The 19,666-nt window shown below is 41.8% G+C and overlaps 1 protein-coding gene across 3 annotated transcripts in view; it reads left to right on the top strand.

The window, feature by feature from the left end:
• The window catches only part of LOC132378741 (leucine-rich repeat-containing protein 49), a 153,644-nt gene that overhangs the window by 85,401 nt on the left and 48,577 nt on the right, over window positions 1–19,666 (top strand). For 2 of the 3 annotated variants that reach the window (XM_059945855.1, XM_059945854.1), the window contains exon 12: window positions 8,521–8,702. In XM_059945855.1, the coding sequence (XP_059801838.1) occupies window positions 8,521–8,702 (182 nt within the window). Of the gene's footprint in view, window positions 1–8,520; window positions 8,703–12,583; window positions 12,674–19,666 lie in introns of all 3 variants that reach the window. The other variant, XM_059945856.1, reaches the window with a different exon arrangement.

Consider the following 19,666-nt stretch of genomic DNA (forward strand, 5'->3'; position numbering starts at 1 on the left):
GAGGCTTTGCTCCCAGGTGAGCTCAATGCTTTCTACACACACTTCAACCGTCAAAACATGGAGGAACCTTCACAAACTCCCTCAGCTCTTGATGATCCTGTGATTTCAGTCTCTTAGACCAATGTGAGACCATCCTTTCGGAGGGTGAACCCACAGAAAGCTTCTGGCCCATCCTGGCCAAGTACTAAAGAGCTGTACTAATCAACTGGCTGGAGTATTCACTGAGATCTTTAAACTCTCACTTCAGCAGACTGAGGTACTCACCTGCTTCAAGCAGACTTCAATTATACCAGTGCCAAAGAAGAACATAGTAACCTGTCTCAATGACTACCATCCAATTATAGTTACATCCACTGTAATAAAGTGCTTTAAGAGGTTGATGATGAAACGTATCATATCCTACCTGAGATGGGACTTATAACTGCTCCATTTTGCCTACCGTTAACAGCAGATGCCATCTCATTGGCTTTGCAGTCAACCTCTGGAACATCTAGACAACAAAGATGCATACATCAGAATGCTTTTCATCGACTACAGTTTGGCATTCCACACTGTCATCTCCTCAAAATTAATGAGTAAGCTTCAAAATCTTGACTGCAATACCTACTTGTGCAATTGGATCCTCAGTGTCCTCACTTTCGGACCCCAGTCAGTTAGAATTGGCAATATCTGCTCCACAATTTTCATCAGCACAGCCTTGTGTATAGCCTTGTGCTTAGCCTGCTACTCAACTCGCTTTGTACTTAAGACTGAGGCTAAGCACAGCTCATATTCAAATTTGCCAACACCACCACTGTTATTGGCCAAATTAAAGGAGGTGATGAATCAGCATCTCTGTGTGGTGGAAAGTGTAGATATTGTCTGATTGCATCATGGTGTGATATGGAAACACTAATGCTCTTGAATAGAAAATCCTACAAAAAGTAAACACGAGATTCTGTAAGTGGAAATCCAAAGCAACACAGACAAAATGCTGGAGGAACTGAGCTGGGCAGGCAACATGCTTGGAAACAGTCAACATTTTGACCTGAGACCATGAATGGAAGGGAACAGTAAAAATGTGGGAAGAGGGGAAGGAGGACAGGTAAAATGTGATAGGTGAAGCCAGGTGGGTGGGAAAGGTAAAGGGCTGGAGAGAAAGGAATCTGATAGGAGAGGGAGTGGACCGTGGGTGAAAGGGAAGTAGGATGGGCACCAGGAAGGAGTGATAGGCAAAAGAAAAGGGGTAAGAAGCCAAAGTGGGGAATAGAAGAATAGAGAAGGGGAGGTGAGTTCTTTTTACTGGAAGGAGAAATCAATATTCATGTCATCAGTTTGGAGGCTATCCAAAAGGATAATGAGGTGTGGCCTCATCATGGCAAAAGAGGAGCCCATGGACCAACATGTTGGAACAGGAATAGAATAGAAATCAAGATGGTTAGCCACTGGGAAATTCCACATTTGGTGGATGGGTCAGAGGTACTTGACAAACCGGTCTTCCATTTCACGGCAGGTCTCACCAATGCTCACATTGTTTTTGCCACAATGGGAGCACCACATACAATAACCAGGTTCTCAGGCGAAGTTTTGTCTCACCTGGAAGGACTGTTTGGGTCCCTGAATGGAGGTGAGGAAAGAGGTGTCACACTTTGACTGCTTGCTGTGGTAAGTGCCAGGAGGGACAACTGAACAAGGAAACCACAAAGGGAGGGGTCCCTGTGGAAAGCAGAGAGTGATGCTGGGTGTGGTGGGGGGGGGGAAGTAAAGATGTACTTGGTGGTAGGATTGTGTTGAAGATGGTGGAAGTTGCAGAGAGTGATGTGTTGGATGAGGAGACTCATGGGTAGTAAGTAAGGACGAGGAACTCGTACCCCTGTTAAAGGCAGTGGAAAGATGGGGTGAGTGCAAATGTCCTGGAAAATAAGAGATGTGAATGATTCAGTGGTGGAGGAAAACCTCATTCATTGAATAGGAGGACATCTCTGATGTTGTGGAAAGGAAACCCACATCCTGGGAACAGATGCAGCAGAGATGAAGGAACTGAGAAAAGGGAATAGCATTTTTACTGATGACAGGGTGGGTAGTTAAGATAGCTGTCAATATTGCTAAGTTTACAAAAAATGTTGGTAGACAGTTTTTCTCCAGAAATGCAGACAGAGAGATCAAGAAAGGGGAGGGAGGTGTCAGACATGGACCAAATGAATTTAAGGGCAAACTGGAAGCCAGAGGCAAAGATGATGAATGGGTGCATGAAGCAGGCCAACTTATTTGTCAGTGTAGTGGGAGAAGAATTAGGGAGCATTACCAGTGAAGGCTTGGAACATGGACAACAAAAGGCAGGCATATCTGGGGCCCAAGTGGGTAGCCTGGAGAAAGTTGGAGGAAGTGAAGGAGAATTTGTTGAGGGTGAGAACCATTTCTGCCAGATAGAAGAGGGTGATGATGGAGGGGAACTGGTTTGTTCTTTTGTTGAGAAAGAAGCGGACGGATTTAAGACCTTCTTGATGGGGGAAAGGTTCTGGACCACCATAGTGAAAATAAGACTGTCAGGGCCAGGGAATTGAAAATTGGTGAGGTCGGGAACATGTAACATGTCACAGTTGTAGGGACTGAGCCAAGGGGGATTGAATGGAGTTGAGACCATTGGTCCTACAAAAAGATGGGGATATGGCCCACTTTATCATGGGTAAAGCTCTCTCCACCATTGAGCAAATCTATACTGAGAGCTGTAACTGGAAAACATCATCCATCATCAAGACATGAGAAAGTCTATCATCAGGGACTTCCAGCACCAGACCATGCTGTCTTCTCACTGCTGCCAACAGGAAGAAGGTATAGGACCTACACTCCAGGTTTAAGAAAAGTTCTAATCCCTTAACCATTAGGCTGTTGAACCAGAGGGGATAACTTCTCTTGCCCCGTCACTAAACTGTTCCCACAATTTGTGACAAACTTTCAAGGACTCTTCATCTCATGTTCTTGATATTTATTGTTTTTATATTGGTATTTATTATTATTTATTATGTTCTTGATATTTATTGTTTTTATATTGTTATTTATTATTTATTTATTATTATTCCTTTTTCTTCATTTGTATTTGCACAGTTTGTTGTCTTTTGCACATGCTTGTCTGTCTGTCCTTTTGGGTCCAGTCTTTTATTGATTTTTTAATGTTTCTTGGATTTACTAAGTACGCCCACAAGAAAATGAATCTCAAGATTGTATTTTGTGACATAAATGTACCTTGATAATAAATTTTTGAACTGAAGTTGAATTTCTGATTTTTGAAATTTCATCCCATTTAGAAAATAGTTTTTGCCTTTATTCCTTCTGCCAAAGTTCATGGCCTACAGTCTATTCCATTTGCCACTTCTTTGGCTATTTTACTAATCTAAGTCTTTCAGCCAACTTCCTGCTTCTTCAAACTACTTGCCCCTCCACCTATCTTTTTATCATCTGCAAAATTGGCCAAAAAAGCAATCAATTCCGTCAAGTAATGCAAAAAGAAGAGGTTCCAACTCTGCCACCTGTGGAACATGACTTGTCACAGTCATAGAACACTACAGCATAGAAACACGCCCTTCTGCCCATCTAGTTCATGCCAAACTATTAATTTGCCTAGTTCCATTAACCTGCAACAGATCATAGCCCTCCGTCCATGTAACTATCCAAACATTACTTAAATGTTGAAATCAAACCCGTATCCACCACTTGAGCTGGCAGCTCATTCCATACTCTCACTACCCTCGGAGAAAAGAAATTTCCCTTAAACATTTCATCTTTCTCTCATAACCTATGGCCTCATAATTTAAACATAACATCCCAACTCATATACTCAATCTATTGATTTATGAAGGCCAGTGTACCAAAAAAATTCTTCATGACCCTATCTACTTGTGATGCCACTTTCAAGGAATTATGGACCTGTATTCACAGATCACTCTGTTCCACGGTAATCCTCTGTGCCTTATCGCTCACTGCTTAAGACCCACCCTGGCTGGTCCTCACAAAGTGCAACACCTCACTCTTGTCTGCATTAAATTCCATCTGCCATTTTTCAGCTCATTTTTTTAGCTGGTCAGGATCCTGCTGCAAGCTTTCCTAGTCTTTCTCACTGTCCACTACACCTCCAATCTTGGTGTCAGCTGCAAATTTGCTGATCCAGTTAAACACATTATCATCCATATCGTTAATATAGATGACAAACAGCAATGGACTCAGCACCAATCCATGCGGCACACCACTAGTCACAGACCTCCAGTCATAGAGGCAGCCATCTGCTTCCACTCTCTGTTTTCTCCTGCAAAGCCAATGTCTTAACCAATTTACTTCCTCATCTTAAATGCCAAGTGACTGAACCTTCTTGACCAACCTGCTCTGTGATACCTTGTCAAAGGACTTGCTGAAGTCCATTTAGACAACATCCACTACCTTGCCTTCATCAATTTTCCTGGTAACTTCCTCAAAAACCCTTTATAATATTGATTAGACATGACCTACCATGTACAAAGCCAAGTTGACTATCTCTAATCAGTCCCTGTCTATCCAAATACTCATAAAGTCAGTCCCTTAGAATACCTTCCAATAACTTACCCACTACTGATGTCGGGCTCACTGGCCTATAATTTCCTGGCATATTCTGAGAGCCTTTCTTAAACAACGGAATAACATTAGCTACCGTCCAATCCTATGGTACCTCACCTGTCACGAAGGATGATTTCAGTATCTCTGCTACAGATCCTGTAATTTCTGAATTAACCTCTCATGGGGTCTGAGGGAACATCTTGTCAGGCCCTGGGGATCTATCTGCTCTGATTTCCCTCAAGACAGCAAACACCTCCTCCTCTGTAATCTGTGCAGGGTCCAAAACCTTGCTGCTTTGCCTCACTTCTATAGATTCTGTGTCCGTCTCCTGAGTAAATAGATATGCAAAAAATCCATTTTATGTCTCCCATCTCTTTCATCTCCATGCAGATTACCACTCTGATCTTCCAGAGGACCAATTTTTCCCTTGCTATCCTTTTGCTCTTAACCTATTTGTAGAAACCCTAAGGATTCTCCTTCACCTTGTCCACTAGAGCAATCTCATGCCTTTTGGCCCTCCTGATTTCCTTCTGAAGTGTTCTCTTGCATTTCTTGTACTCCTCAAATTTCTCATTTATTTCTATCTGCTTATACCTGTTATGCACCTTTTTTTAAACTGGGGTCTCAATATCTCTTGGAAACCAAGTTTCCCTGAACCTGTTATTTTTGCCTTTTTATTCTGACAGAAACATTGAAACTCTATACTCTCAGAAGTTCACTTTCAGAGACCTCCCACTTACCAAGTACTCCTTTGCCAGAAAACAAACAGTCCCAATTCACACTTGCCACATCCTCTCTGATGCCATCAAAATTGGCCTTTCTCCAATTTAGAATCTCAACCCAAGGACTAGATGTACCCTTTTCCATAGTTACCTTGAAACTAATGGCATTATGATTACTAGATACAAAGTGTTTCCTACACAAACTTCTGTCATCTGCCCTGTCTCATTCCCTAATGGGAGATCTAGTATTGCACTCTCTCTAGTTGGGACTTCTCTACACTGATTAAAAAAACATTCCTGAACACATTTGACAAACTCTTTTCCATCCAGTCCTTTTACAGTATGGGATTCACAGTCAATATGTGAAAGTTAACATCACCTTATGTTTCTTGCAACAGTCAGCGATCTCTCTACAAATTTGCTCCTCTAAATCCTGCGGACTGCTGGATAATCTATAATATAACCCCTTTAACTTGGTCATACTTTCCTCCTTCCTCAGTTCTATCCATAGTTGTCATGACTAAGCACTGCCATGACATTTTCCTTGGCTACTAATGTCACCCTTCCCCCTTAATCCCTCCCACTCTATCTCATCTAAAACAGGAAACCCCAGAACTTTGAGCTGCCAGTCCTGCCTCTCCTGTAACCGAGTCTCACTATTGGCTTCAATATCATAATTCCACGTGCTGATCCATGAACTGAACACTTGTGCCTTTCCTACAAACCTCCTTGTGTTGAAAGTTATGCAGCTCAGCACATTAGTCCCACCCTGCTGAACCTTCCAATTCCTGACTTTATCTGGGGTCTTAACAACATCTGTCTCCACAGCCACTCCACTATCTATTTTGGCATTCTGGTTTGCATTACCCTGCAAGCAACTGTAGTTTAGTCCCCCTCCGGTTCAGGTGCAAGCCGTCCCTTCTGTACAGGTCCCACTTCCCAATGATCCAAAAAGCCTCCCTCCTGCACCATCTCCTTAACCAAAGTTAAACTGCATGATTGTCCTTTTTCTGGCCTCACCAGCATGTAGCATGGGTAGCAATCTGAGATTACAACCCTGGAGGTTTTGTTCTTTAACTTAGCTTCTAACTCCCTGAACTCACTTTGCAGAATGCCGTCACTCCATGAACCATGACCTCTGGCTGCTCACTCTCCCACTTAAAACTGCTCTGGACCCAATCTGACCCTGGCACCCAGGAGGCAACAACCATTTGGGAATCTGGTTCGCGTGCACCAAATCTCCTTTCTGTTCCCCTTACCCTACTTCACCCCTTTCTCTTCTGAGCAACAGATCCAGACATCTATCCTGCACCTTCCAAATTCTTCACAGAAGCTCAAGCCATTGCTGTTCTGCCATTATCCCTGCTTGTGTCCCCTTCCAATCATCTTTGGCCAGCTCCTCTCCGATGCCACTATAATACTGATACATCTGACTTCAGCTTCTCCCTCAAACTGTGGATGATTTCCATCATATTATGATCACTGCGATTGTAACTTACTGGCTGTGCAGAGGTTTCAATTGTTCTGGCTGTTAACCTTGACTGTGGTATAGTTACACAATATCTGAAATATTTATGCAATATCTGCTTTAATATTTGCCACTTTGAATCTGTTGGTTTATTCTTTAATCTATTTCTTCAATCCATTTTGGCCATTTGTTTCCTGCTAACAGTTTAATTCCTTTTATCTAAGTGTGTAACTCTATTTTTAGGCCCAAGTTTCTCAGCCTCAAACTGAATTTGAAATTCCACTAAGTTATGATCACTCTTTACTTGAATCCATTATGAGTGTAATAATTCTGCTCATTACAGTTACCAGATTTAAAAGCCTTGATCTGTGGTTGGTTCTTCAATGTATTGCTCCAATAAACTATCTGAATATGCCCTATGAGTTTGTCTGTGGTTTTCCTTTGCATCTTGATTTGTCCAACCTCTATGGAAGTTAAAAACCACACATGATTATTATATTACCCTCCTTATATCGCCCATTAATTCTTGATTTAAACCTGTTTATTGCTTAAATGTGTTAATTGTTACTTTCATCAATGACTTGCTCTTTGCTAGTTCTTAACTCCACCCAGACTGATTCAAGGTCTGAACTTCTGAGCCAATATCATTCCTCACTGCACCAATAGTAGTCTTTAATTTTACTGTATCATTTTTCCTCTCTGATTCAATTCACTGGTGCACTCCTGTGATTTTCCACTCTGTTCCTTCTCGCTGTACTCTGTTTTCTGTGACCTCAATTTTTGCACTGTATATTACATTCTTCGTTTACTTTGCTTTTCCAAATAGAACTTCACCCTTCACTGAATTCATTTCTTCTATTTCAAGGTCATCTTATCTCCCTTCTGGTTCTATCCTCAGAGTCCTTTTTTCCTGCCACAACACCTTAATCCTTCTTCAACAACACTTGCAAATTCTCTCTTCTCCCACCCCTCCCCCCACAAACATATAGGTCCTGTCTGCACCAATGTGGAAACGTCTAACCACTTTCCTGTCTCACTACAACCTGTCTGCAGGACTATCACTGCTCCCCCTTTTCTCTTTGTAACAGCCACTCCTCCCCCAACTCCATGCTAATGAGCGTTCATCAGATTCAGAAGCTTTCTGATTTTGCTTCAGTGCTCAAAACCATAATCTTATTTTTTAGTCGGGGTCAACCATGGATGTTGCATCCTGGCTGTATGTCAAAGTCAATTCGCAAGCCAGGGCAGTATGATATGGAGATCAAGCTGTTACCCATGCAGCAGGCTATCCCTCGTCACATAAATGATGAATCCAAAGGAACAGTAGAGAACAGTTTGGCACCAGCAGCGTTGCCAGTCAGTGGGAACTGAAGATAGTACTGCCTTAGGAACTTCAGCACCAGACTTTTCCTCAAGCTTTACTCCCGAAGCCTTCCCCATGAGTTGATGTAGCGGAAAAGCAGCTGAGGTTTCCTTCTCCTAAATGAGCTGCCAACCACAGCTGATGAGGCCCATCTACCTGGTGCATTCAGTTTTAATGCACCTGTAACGTGCCTTTGTCTTTTACCATGTCAGAAATGGTTCCACCAGACTTCATAGCTAAGTGAAGGCCAGGACCAGGATTGGTTGACAAAGGCTATTTGAGACTCGTGCCATAGGAAGCATTTAATTGGTAGTGGGAGCTCATGCCCACCATCCCTGCTATGACAACCTTATGGAGCCACCCACAATCTGAACTGGAAGTATTAAATGTTTGTTCCTCAACAGGAGAAACGGCGCTTGGCTATCAGTAATGCTGCCAGACAGTGGGAGATGCAGCAGTCCATCGCCACAGCGAAGCATACACAGCCAGCACAAGTGAAGCCTCCTTGCACAGCCAGTAATATCAATATTCACAAGCCGTGTCATCTCAACGAGTGTGAACATGAATTGTGGCAGCATGAATCAAGGTAATTTCTTCTGAGGAGAATCTTTGATTTGGGGTCAGTGAAGGAGTGGTGTATCTCTGTGATTAAACAGGACAGGAGAAGGATCATAGTTTAGGAAATTATGTAGTAGAATTGGTTTAGGTTGTTAAGTACCCCGTAACTGGGTGTCTTACCAGCAAAGATATAAGTGTCTGTTGGAGTCTGGTGATATTATTTTCAACAATATTTATTAGCAAAAATATACAAAATAATATCAATGTGAATATACAGAGAATATACGTTAGCAATACTAAACCTAAAAGTGTGGGTATAATAATAATCACTAATGAAACAAGCTCTATCGTTGTCTAGGGGATAATGAAATGTCAGATGGAAATATAAAGTTCAGTTCAGTTCATGCAGGCTGCAGTAGTTGTTTGTCGATGTGTTGCAATTGTTGGAGAGAGAGAGAGAGAAAAACATGTGAACAGTAACAGCTATTATCTTGCCAACCTTCCTTTACGATGTTGATCCGTCAATGCGTTGTTGTTGTGGCCATTTACGTATGACCCCTCCATCCTTTAGCTAGACCGTTCTTCCGTGGTGGAATCGTCACCCAGGCAAGGGTGGACACACACACAAGCCCCTGCCGGTCTCACTACAAAACACTGTGAGTTAAAATTTACCGACCCTTCGTTCGGTCTCTGGTCTCCCACCCTGTCTCGTGGGGGTTCTGATGCTCACTAGCGTTTCTCCTGGTGTGTCTGAGGGGTGTTACCCCAGACCTCACTTTTATCCCCACTCACGGGGTCTCAGGTGTCAATCAGGTTGGGATGATGTAACCCATCAAACCAGCCCACTCTGGTTGCCCCCTAAGGGGTTTCAATGAATAGAACTGTACCAAGTACACAATCTTTCTCCAAAAGACAATAGCAGTAATCAATGGTTCTGCTCTTCTTTTATTAGTAGGAGCCGATCCACCCTGGGTAACTCTTAGCTGTGTGTCTCTCTCTCATTAACTTTCATGAGCTGTTATCAATAACAACTGCCCTGGCAGATTTCCTTTGTCTCTCTTACTTCCTTGATAACAGCATCGAAATAATAGCGATTTGCGATTCTCCAAAAGGGGGGGGGCATGGGCGACTCTGCACCCTTCTGCCCATCAGAGTTGTTCATCCTTCATAACAAGGTGGAGCAAAGAAATAACACAGTTGAAGTAGTAAGTCTACTCTCAAGCTAAATCAGAACATAATATAAATCAGGAAGTAGTACTTTCGAAGTTGTATGTACACCTTCAAACGTAAAAGAGGGCAGAATACAAATCAGGAAATTTGAGGTGCATGTAACAAGAGCTGTGCAATAATCATGAACTATCGACAGGCTGGGACAAATCAAGTATCAGATGAATTTGTAGGGTGCAGAGAAGAGTTATGTTTTAGATTATGTTAGTGTATTGAAGATCCAGTGAGACGACAGACTGTGTAAGACTTAGTAATGTGTACTTAGGAGGTTTAAATGGAGGATATGAACATTATGGTTCCTTTTGGGAACAGCGGTCCTGAGGAATGGTCTAAGAAGAAGGAAGTAAAGAAGACAAGCTGGCAAGAAGAAAGATGATGTAAATATAGCATGACTTAATTTTATCAACAAATTGAAAGTGATTAGATCAGTCAGAAACCTGGATCTTAAATACAAGTAAAGTATAAAGGAATGAATGTGAAGATTGAGAAACTACATTGAAATATATACAAACAGCAACACAATGACTACCAATTCTTCTACACTTAGTGGCCACTTTGAGGTCCAGGAGGTATTTTTGTATGTTCATGGTCTTTTGCTGCTGTGCCTGTCCACTTCAAGGTTTGCTATGTTGTGCATTTAGAGATGCTGACATTAACAAGGCATTTTTGGCCACAGAACTGGTGCTCACTGGATAATTTATGAATTTTGCACCATTCTCTGTAGACTCTAGAGACTGTGTGCATGAAAATCTCAGGAGATCAGCAGTTTGTGAGATACTCAAACCACTCTGTCAGGAACGAACAATCATTTGATGGTCAGTCACTTTGAGCATGTTTTCCCATTCTGATGTTTGTTCTGAACAACAGCTGAACCTCTTGACCATGCCTGCATGTGTTTATGTATTGAGCTGCTGCGCATGATTGGCTGATTAGATATTTGCATTAACAAGCAAGTGTACAGGTGTTCCTAATAAAGTGGCCACTGGGTATACATTCCTGTAAGAAACCTTTTTGCTTCATCGTTAATTGATGTACTATTACCCTAAATTCTGAAATTCCCTCCCTATATCCCTTGACTTCTTTGCGTGATGAAGGAGAATCCTCAAGATCTACGTCTTTGATCAAATTTTCATTAAAGGACATGAGTGTGTCACGATTGCATTGAATGACGGAACAGTAGTTAAATAACTTATACTTGGGGGGAGGGATAGGTTATTGATGTTAGTTTTTCTTCTTCTGACACAGAATGAGTAGCTGTTACTTTCCATGTCACTTAGATCAAGGCAACTTTAGGCCTGATGCTCTAGCATAAAAACATATTCAGTGCCCTTTGTTGAGAATTGTTGCTTTGAAGACATCAGAATTGATTTTAATTTTGGTTGAAGTCTTGTACGTTTGCATAAATATAAAGAAAATATACACGGAAAAGATTATTTGCTGATGTGCACTGCGTATGGCAATAATACATTTTGATGGATTGTGAAGTTGGTTAATTAATCCGAACACTCTAGATGTCAATTCCTCTCCTGAGCCTCCTTGCATCCTTCCTCCCATGGGTATTGTGAGCTCCAACAGAATGATTTTCTTTGTCTTCGGTGGACCATAGTATGGTCTGGTCAAAGTATGGTTAGCACCATCTCCAGGAACTGGAGCTTCCTGCCCACATCAACCATCCCCTCCCTCCATCCCCCTCCTCCCTTCCCTCCTCCATCCCCCTCTTCCCTTCCTCCCTCTCCATCCCCCTCTTCCCTTCCCCCCTCTCCATCCCCATCTCAACTTATTAATTTTTCCATTCTGTTATCTTCTGAAAATTTTCAGCCAATGGCTGCCCAGATTTTGATTCTCATACACACACCATCAGGTTCTGGAATCTTGCCTGTCTTTAATTGTATTTTCTTTTCCAACATTTTGCCCCACATGACTGAGATCATTACGTGTTCTGCCGTGCCATTTGAAATTCACGCATCTGTATATATTTAGGATATTTATAATGTCCTCCATTGTGACAGCTGTTTCTTTGTTTCCTGTAATTAATTCCCCAGTCTGACTCTCTTGGAGTCTTGCAATTACTTAGCTATCCCCTTTTTATATTTCTATAGAAGCTCCTGCAGGTTGTTTTGATATTACTTGCCAGTTTTCAGAACAATTGTTGATGTGTAGGTAAGGGGAATATTTGAGGGAGTGAGCCTGAGGGAAGGGCAGTTCTGTTTGCTCTTCATCTGAGGGATTTACGTAGTTTTTCCTCTTACCTGATCTGTTGAGCACTTCCTACAGTTCTGCTGTGTGCAGCTTTTATAGTTCATTTCTTTTATTCTTTCTTTCTATTTGAAACTCGTTTCACAGCTATTACATGTTCTTAATTCATATTCTTCTCTATCTAGCTCCTTTATTATCTTATCAAACAGCTGGCTAGCTCTTACAGCTTAGTCCTCGACAAACCACAACCATATTCATTGTAGATTTTACCTGGTCCTATTCATCATTCCTTCATTCTCTCTGCAATTTAAAATAGTACTTATTTTCTTTCTTTCCCAAATCTGGTGCAGAGTTTTCAACCTGTAGCATTAACTTTATTCCCCTGGTCACAAATGCTGCTAATCTCTATTTCAGAACCTACGTCTTGACTTTGACATACTCATGTTCAAAGTGGCAAGTGCTGAACTGTATGTTGTCTCTCAACAGCCAACCAAGTCCCAAAAGCAGCATTAGAAAGGAAAGAGCAGAAAGCAACAAACAAGAATTCAGTAAAGCTGAAAAGCCCCATAATTTGAGGTAATAACATGTCACTGTCACTGCCTTCCAATTGTAGAATTGTCTAATCACTGGGCTCCCTACTGCAATGGCATTGTTAATGCTATCTTACAACTTTTCAATTCTATACAGGTTTTCAGCCTGATTCAAGGCAAGCAGCTCACTTGACTGGTATCCATTCACTGCATTATACATTCATCCCCTGCATCACAGGTTGTTGTGTGTACCACTGAGGACTATTCAATGAAGTTCTCCACCTTTGCGACTGTAATAATGTCCCCCACATCCATGACCTCCTCCATCAGGAACATCAACTATGGGAGTACCAACACCTCCAAGCTGCACATCACCCTGACTTGGAAACATTTTGCTGTTCATTCATTTAGGGGTCTCAGTCCTGGAAATCCCTACTCAGCAGCACTGTGGGAGGAAGACCAGAAGACCATAAGATATAGGAGCAGTATTAGGCCATTCAGCCCATCAAGTCTGCTTCAGCATACTATCATTCCATCATGCTGATCCCAGATCCCATGCACCTGCCTTCTCACCTTCTCCTTTGATGCTCTGACTGATCAGGAGCCTATCAACTTCCATCTTAAATATACCTATGGACTTGGCCTCCACCACAGTCTGTGGCAGAATATTACACAGATTCACTACTCTCTAGCTAAAAAAAATTCCTCCTTACCTTCTGAAAGGTCGCCCCTCAATTTTAAGGCAGTGCCCTCTAGTTCTGGATACTCACACCAGAGGAAACATCCACCCTGTCAGTCCTTTCAACATTCAGTAGGTTCCCATGCATTCTTCTAAATTTCAGTGAGTATAGTCCCAAAACTGCCAAATGGTCCTCATATGTTAACCCTTTCATTCCTGGAATCATCCTTATGAACCTCCTCTGGACTCTCTCTAATGATAATATATCCTTTCTAAGATATGGGGCCCAAAACTGTTGACAATACTCCAAGTGCAGCCTGACTAGTGTCTTATAAAGCCTCCGCATTATCTTCTTGCTTTTATATTCTATTCCCTTTGAAATAAATGCCAACATTGCATTTGCCTTCTTTACCATAGATTTAACCTGTAACTTACCGGTAACCTTCTGAGAGTCTTTTTTTTAAATATATTTTTTATTCAATTTTTAAGATAGTTACATAGAATGAATAGAACGATAGGATAATGTAGTGTAATATTAGCCTTTCCCCTCCCCTTGACCCTTCCCCCCTTAACATCCCTGCCTGAAAAAAACAGGAAAAAAAGAGGAAAAGAAAGAAAGAAGAAAGAAAGATTGCCTGGATATCAGAAGATCCCCACATGCTCCATGGAATTCAAAATAGCTTTAATATATATATTTTTTTTCCCTAGATGGCTAATAACTTTATCTTCGGAGGACCTATATATTTAATCCTATCTCCTTCTGGGAGTCTTGAACAAGGACTCTGAAGTCCCTCTGCACCTCTGATGTTTGAACCTTCTCGTTTAGATAATAGGCCACACTGTTATTCCTTTTACCAAGATGCTTTATCATGAATTTCCCAACACTATAATTCCATCTACCACTTTTTTGCCCATTCTTTCACTTTGTCCAGATCCTGCTGCAATTGCTTTGCTTCCTCAGCACTACCTACCCCTCCATCTATCTTGTATCATCCACAAACTTTGCCACAAAGCCATCAATTCCATTATTCAAATCATTGACAAACAATGTGAAAAACAGCGGTTTCAGTACTGACCCCTGAGGAACACCACTAGTAACTGGCTGCCAACCAGAAAAGGCCCACTTTATTCCCACTCGCTGCCTCCTGCCTGTCAGTCATTCCTCTATCCATGCCAGTCTCTTTCCTGTCACACTATGGGATCTTATCTTGTTAAGCAGCCTCGTGTAGCACTTTATCAAGTGCCTTCTGAAAATCCAAGTAAATGACATCCACTGCCTCTTCTTTGTCAACCCTTCTTGTTATTTCCTCAAAGAACTCTAACAGATTTGTCAGGCAGTATTTCCTTTTACAGATTCCATGCTGACCTTGACTTATTTTATTCTTAGTCTCCAAGTACCCGAAACCAAAACCTCATTCTTAATAATGGACTCCAACACTTTCCCAACCACGAGGTTAGGCAAACTGGCCTATAATTTTCTTTCTTTTTGCCTTCCTCCCTTTTTAAAGAGTGGAGTGACATTTGCAATCTTCCAGTCCTCCTGGACAATTCCAGAATCAAGTGATTCTTGAAAGATCATAACCAATGCTCCTGTTATCTCTTCAGCAGCCTCTCTCGGGACTCAGGGATGTAGTCTATCTGGTCCAGACGACTTATCAACCTAAGACCCTTCAATTTGCTTGGCACTTTTACCTTTGCAATAGCAATGGCACTTACTCCTGCTCCCTGACACTCACAGACCTCTGGCACACTGAGAGTGTCTTCCACAGTGAAGACAGATACAAAGTACTTATTAAATTCATCTGTCATTTCTTTGTCCTCCATTACTACCTTACCTGCATCATTTTCTAATATCAACTCTCACCTCCCTTTCCTCTTTATATAACTGAAAAAACTTTCACTATCTGCTTTATAATCAGAATCAGGTTTATTATCACCGGCATAGAACCATAGAACATTACAGCACAGAAACAGGCCTTTTGGCCCTTCTTGGCTGTGCCGAACCATTTTTCTGCCTTGTCTCACTGACTTGCACCCGGCCCATATCCCTACATACACCTCTCATCCATGTACCTGTCCAAGTTTTTCTTAAATGTTAAAAGTGAGCCTGCATTTACCACCTCATCTGGCAGCTCATTCCACACTCCCACCACTCTCTGTGTGAAAAAGCCCCCCCCCCCCTAATGTTCCCTTTGTACTTTTCCCCCTTCACCCTTAACCCATGTCCTCTGGGGTTTTTTTCTCCCCTAGCCTCAGTGGAAAAAGCCTGCTTGCATTCACTCTATCTATACCCATCATAATTTTATATATCAAGTCTCCCCTCATTCTTCTACGCTGCAGGGAATAAAGTCCTAATCTATTCAACCTTTCTCTGTAACTCAGTTTCTCAAGCCCCAGCAACATCCTTGTAAAGCTTCTCTGCATTCTTTCAACCTTATTAATATCCTTCCTGTAATTCGGTGACCAAAACTGCTCACAATACTCCAGATTCGACCTCACCAATGCCTTATACAACCTCACTATAACATTCCAATTCTTAATACTTATAAAGGCCAATGTACCAAAAGCTCTCTTTATGACCTTATCTACCTATGACGCCATTTTTAGAGAACTTTGTATCTGTATTCCTAGATCCCTCTGTTCGACTTCACTCCTCGGTGCCCTACCATTTACCTTATATGTTCTACCTTGGCTTTTCCTTCTGAAGTGCAATACCTCACACTTGTCTATATTAAACTCCATCTGCCATGTTTCAGCCCAATTTTCCAGCTGGTCCAGATCCCTCTGCAAGCTTTGAAAACCTTCCTCACGGTCCATTACACCTCTAATCTTTGTATCATCAGCAGATTTGCTGATCCAATTTAACACATTATCATCCAGATCATTGATATAGATGACAAATAGCAATGGACCCAGCACTGATCCCTGTGGCACACCACTAATCACAGGCTTCCACTTAGAGAAGCAATCCTCCACTACCACTCTCTGACTTCTCCCATTGAGCCAATGTCTAATTCAATTTACTACCTCACCATGTATACCTAGAAACTGAAGTCCAAGTAGAGTACATCCACTACCTTCCCTTCGTCTACTTTCATTGTAACCACTCCGATGATGGCCGCTGTATATGATGGTCTTTTTTTTAAAACCTTTGGCACGCTATGTCACACACCTGCACAGTCTAGCCTCTTTTCCCCAATCAGTTTAAAAAAATGGCTTCTCTCCGAGATGCCTTTACTTCTTCACTCCCCGCCTCTTGCTTCGATTTAAAAGGCCGTTGAAAAATTCCTCTCCTTTTTAAACTTTTGGCGTGCTATGTCACATGCCTGCACAGTCTAGTCTCTTTTCCCTGATTAGTTTTTTAAAAATGGCTTCTCTCTGAGATGCCTTTACTTCTTCACTCTCCGCCTGTTGCTTCGATGTGAGGTGAAATTTGTTAACTTAGCAGCAGCAGTTCAATGCAATACATAATCTAGCAGAGAGAGAGAAAATAATAAATAGTAAATAAAATAAAACAATAAATAAACAAGTAAATTACGTATATTGACTAGATTATTAAAACTGTGCAAAAACAGAAATACTGTATATTAAAAAAGTGAGGTAGTGTCCAAAGTTTCAATGTCCATTTAGGAATCGGATGGCAGAGGGGAAGAAGCTGTTCCTGAATGGCTGAGTGTGTGCCTTCAGGCTTCTGTATCTCCTACTAGATGGTAACAGTGAGAAAAGGGCATGCCCTGGGTGATGGAGGTCTTTAATAATGGACAGTGGCTTTCTGAGACACCGCTCCCTAAAAATGTCCTGTGTACTTTGTAGGCTAGTGCCCAAGATGAAGCTGACTAGATTTACAAACTTCTGTAGCTTCTGTCGGTCCTGTGCAGTAGCCCCTCCATACTAGACAGTGATGCAGCCTGTCAGAATGCTCTCAGCGGTACAACTATAGAAGTTTTTGAGTGTATTTGTTGACATGCCAAATCATTTCAAACTCCTAATAAAGTATAGTCTCTGTCTTGATTTCTTTATGTTGGGACCAGGTTAGATCCTCAGAGATCTTGACACCCAGGACTTTGAAGCTGCTCACTCTCTCCGCTTCTGATCCCTCTATGAGGATAGGGATATGTTCCTTCGTCTTACCCTTCCTGAAGTCCACAATCAGCTCTTTCGTCTTAGTGATATTGAGTGCCAGATTGTTGCTGTGGCACCATTTCATTAGCTGGCATATCTCACTCCTGTACGCCCTCTCGTCACCACCTGAGATTCTACAAACAATGGTTGTATCGTCAGCAAATTTGTAGATGGTATTTGAGCTATGCCTAGCCACACAGTCATGTGTATACAAAGAGTAGAGCAGTGGGCAAAGCACTGAGGTGCACTAGTGTTGATCATCAGTGACGAGGATATGTTATCACCAATCTGCACAGATTGTGGTCTTCCAGTTAGGAAGTCAAGGATCCAATTGCAGAGGGAGGTACAGAGGCCCAGGTTCTACAACTTCTCTATCAGGATTCTGGGAATGATGGTATTAAATGCTGAGCTATAGTCGGTGCACAGCATCCTGATGTAGGTGTTTGTGTTGTCTTGGTGGTCTAAAGCAGTGTGAAAAGCCATGGAGATTGCGTCTGCCGTAGACCTATTGTGACAATAGGCAAATTGCAATAGGTCCATGTCCTTGCTGAGGCAGGAGTTCAGTTTAGTCTTAACCAACCTCTCAAAGCATTTCATCACTGTCGATATGAGTGCTACCGGGCGATAGTCGTTAAGGCAGACCATGTTTTTCTTCGTTGGCACTGGTAATATTGTTGCCTTTTTGAAGCAAGTGGGAACTTCTGCCCATAGCAATAAGAGGTTGAAAATGTCCTTGAATACTCCTGCTAGTTGGTTAACACAGTTTTTCAGAGCCTTACCAGGTACTGCATCAGGATCTTCTGCCTTGTGAGGTTTCACTCTCTTTAAAGACAGTCTAACATCGGCCTCTGAGGCAGAGATCACAGGCTATATTATTGGCTAGTCTACCTTCATATTTCATCTTTTCCCTTTTTTAAAACTTTTTTTAATTGTATTTCAAGTAGTTACAAAATAAAAGTATGAAAAAAACGTATATTACCCATCTCCCCTCCCCTTAACCCCTCCCACTTCCCACTCACTTTTACTACCTCATATACCCTTTCCTTGGCTTTTATGCAGTTCTTAACATCCTTTGTCAGCCACAGTTGCCTACCCCTGCCATTTGAGAATTGCTTCACTGTGGGACATAGCTATCCTACGTCTTGTGAATTATTCCCTGAATCTTCAGCCACCTCTGCTGTGCCATCATCCCTGCCAGTATCCTCCTCCAATCCACATGGGTAGGCTCCTCTCTCAGGCCTTTGTAATTCCCTTTGTTCCATTGCAATACAGATATATGTGACTTATGCTTCTCCCTCTCAAATTGCAGTATGAATTCAATCATATTATGATCACTGTTTTCTAAGAGTTCCTTTACATTAAGCTCCCTAATAAGATCTGGATTATTACACAACACCCAATCTAAGATAGCCTTGCCCCGAGAAGGCTCAAGCGCAAGTTGCTCTGAAAAGCCATATCGGAAGCATTCACAAACTACCTCTTTTGCGATCTGACACCAACCTGATTTTCCCAATCCCCTTACATATCGAAGCTGCCCAATACAATTGTGTCTTTACCTTTTCCAGTTCCCTTTGCAACCTCAGTCCCCCACCTTGGCTGCTGTTTGGAGGCCTATAGTGGCTCCCATAATGGGTTTTTTTACCCTTGCAGTTTCTTAACTCCACCCACAAAGATACAACATTCTCTGACCCTATATCAACTCTTTCTAAAGATGTAATTCCATCTCTTACAAAAAGAACCACACCACCAGCTATGCCTTTCTGCCTGTCCTTTCGGCAAACAACAGAACCACAGTTTTTCAAGAAGCGGGCTTCCACTACCTTCTCAGAGAAAATAAATGCTGGTCTTTTCTCAAAATCCTGGTTGCAAATACAAATTTGGGTCTTCATTACCACCAAATAAACAACCAAAAAACAAACACCCTTATAGGCATCTTCCCTCTTTTGTACCACACAGATTTTACTTCTATCTGTTGCTCTTGATATTAATTAGCTCATTCTGCTAAGATGACAGAAGTCTCTACAGCTCCAACAAATGGTGCAGATGTGCATCTTAAACATTTTTCTTATGATCACAAGACCCTGTTAGACGTTGGTATTATAAAATGTCTTGTCAATTGTAGGGATGAGTTACAGCAGACTGAAAAGCTTGAGCACATAGACATTAAGAAAGAGGATGTGCTGGAGCTTTTGGAAAGCATCAAGTTGGATAAGTCACTGGGACTGGATGAGATGTACC

The sequence above is a fragment of the Hypanus sabinus genome, chromosome 21 (genome assembly GCF_030144855.1).
Source record: "Hypanus sabinus isolate sHypSab1 chromosome 21, sHypSab1.hap1, whole genome shotgun sequence".
NCBI lineage: Eukaryota > Metazoa > Chordata > Chondrichthyes > Myliobatiformes > Dasyatidae > Hypanus > Hypanus sabinus.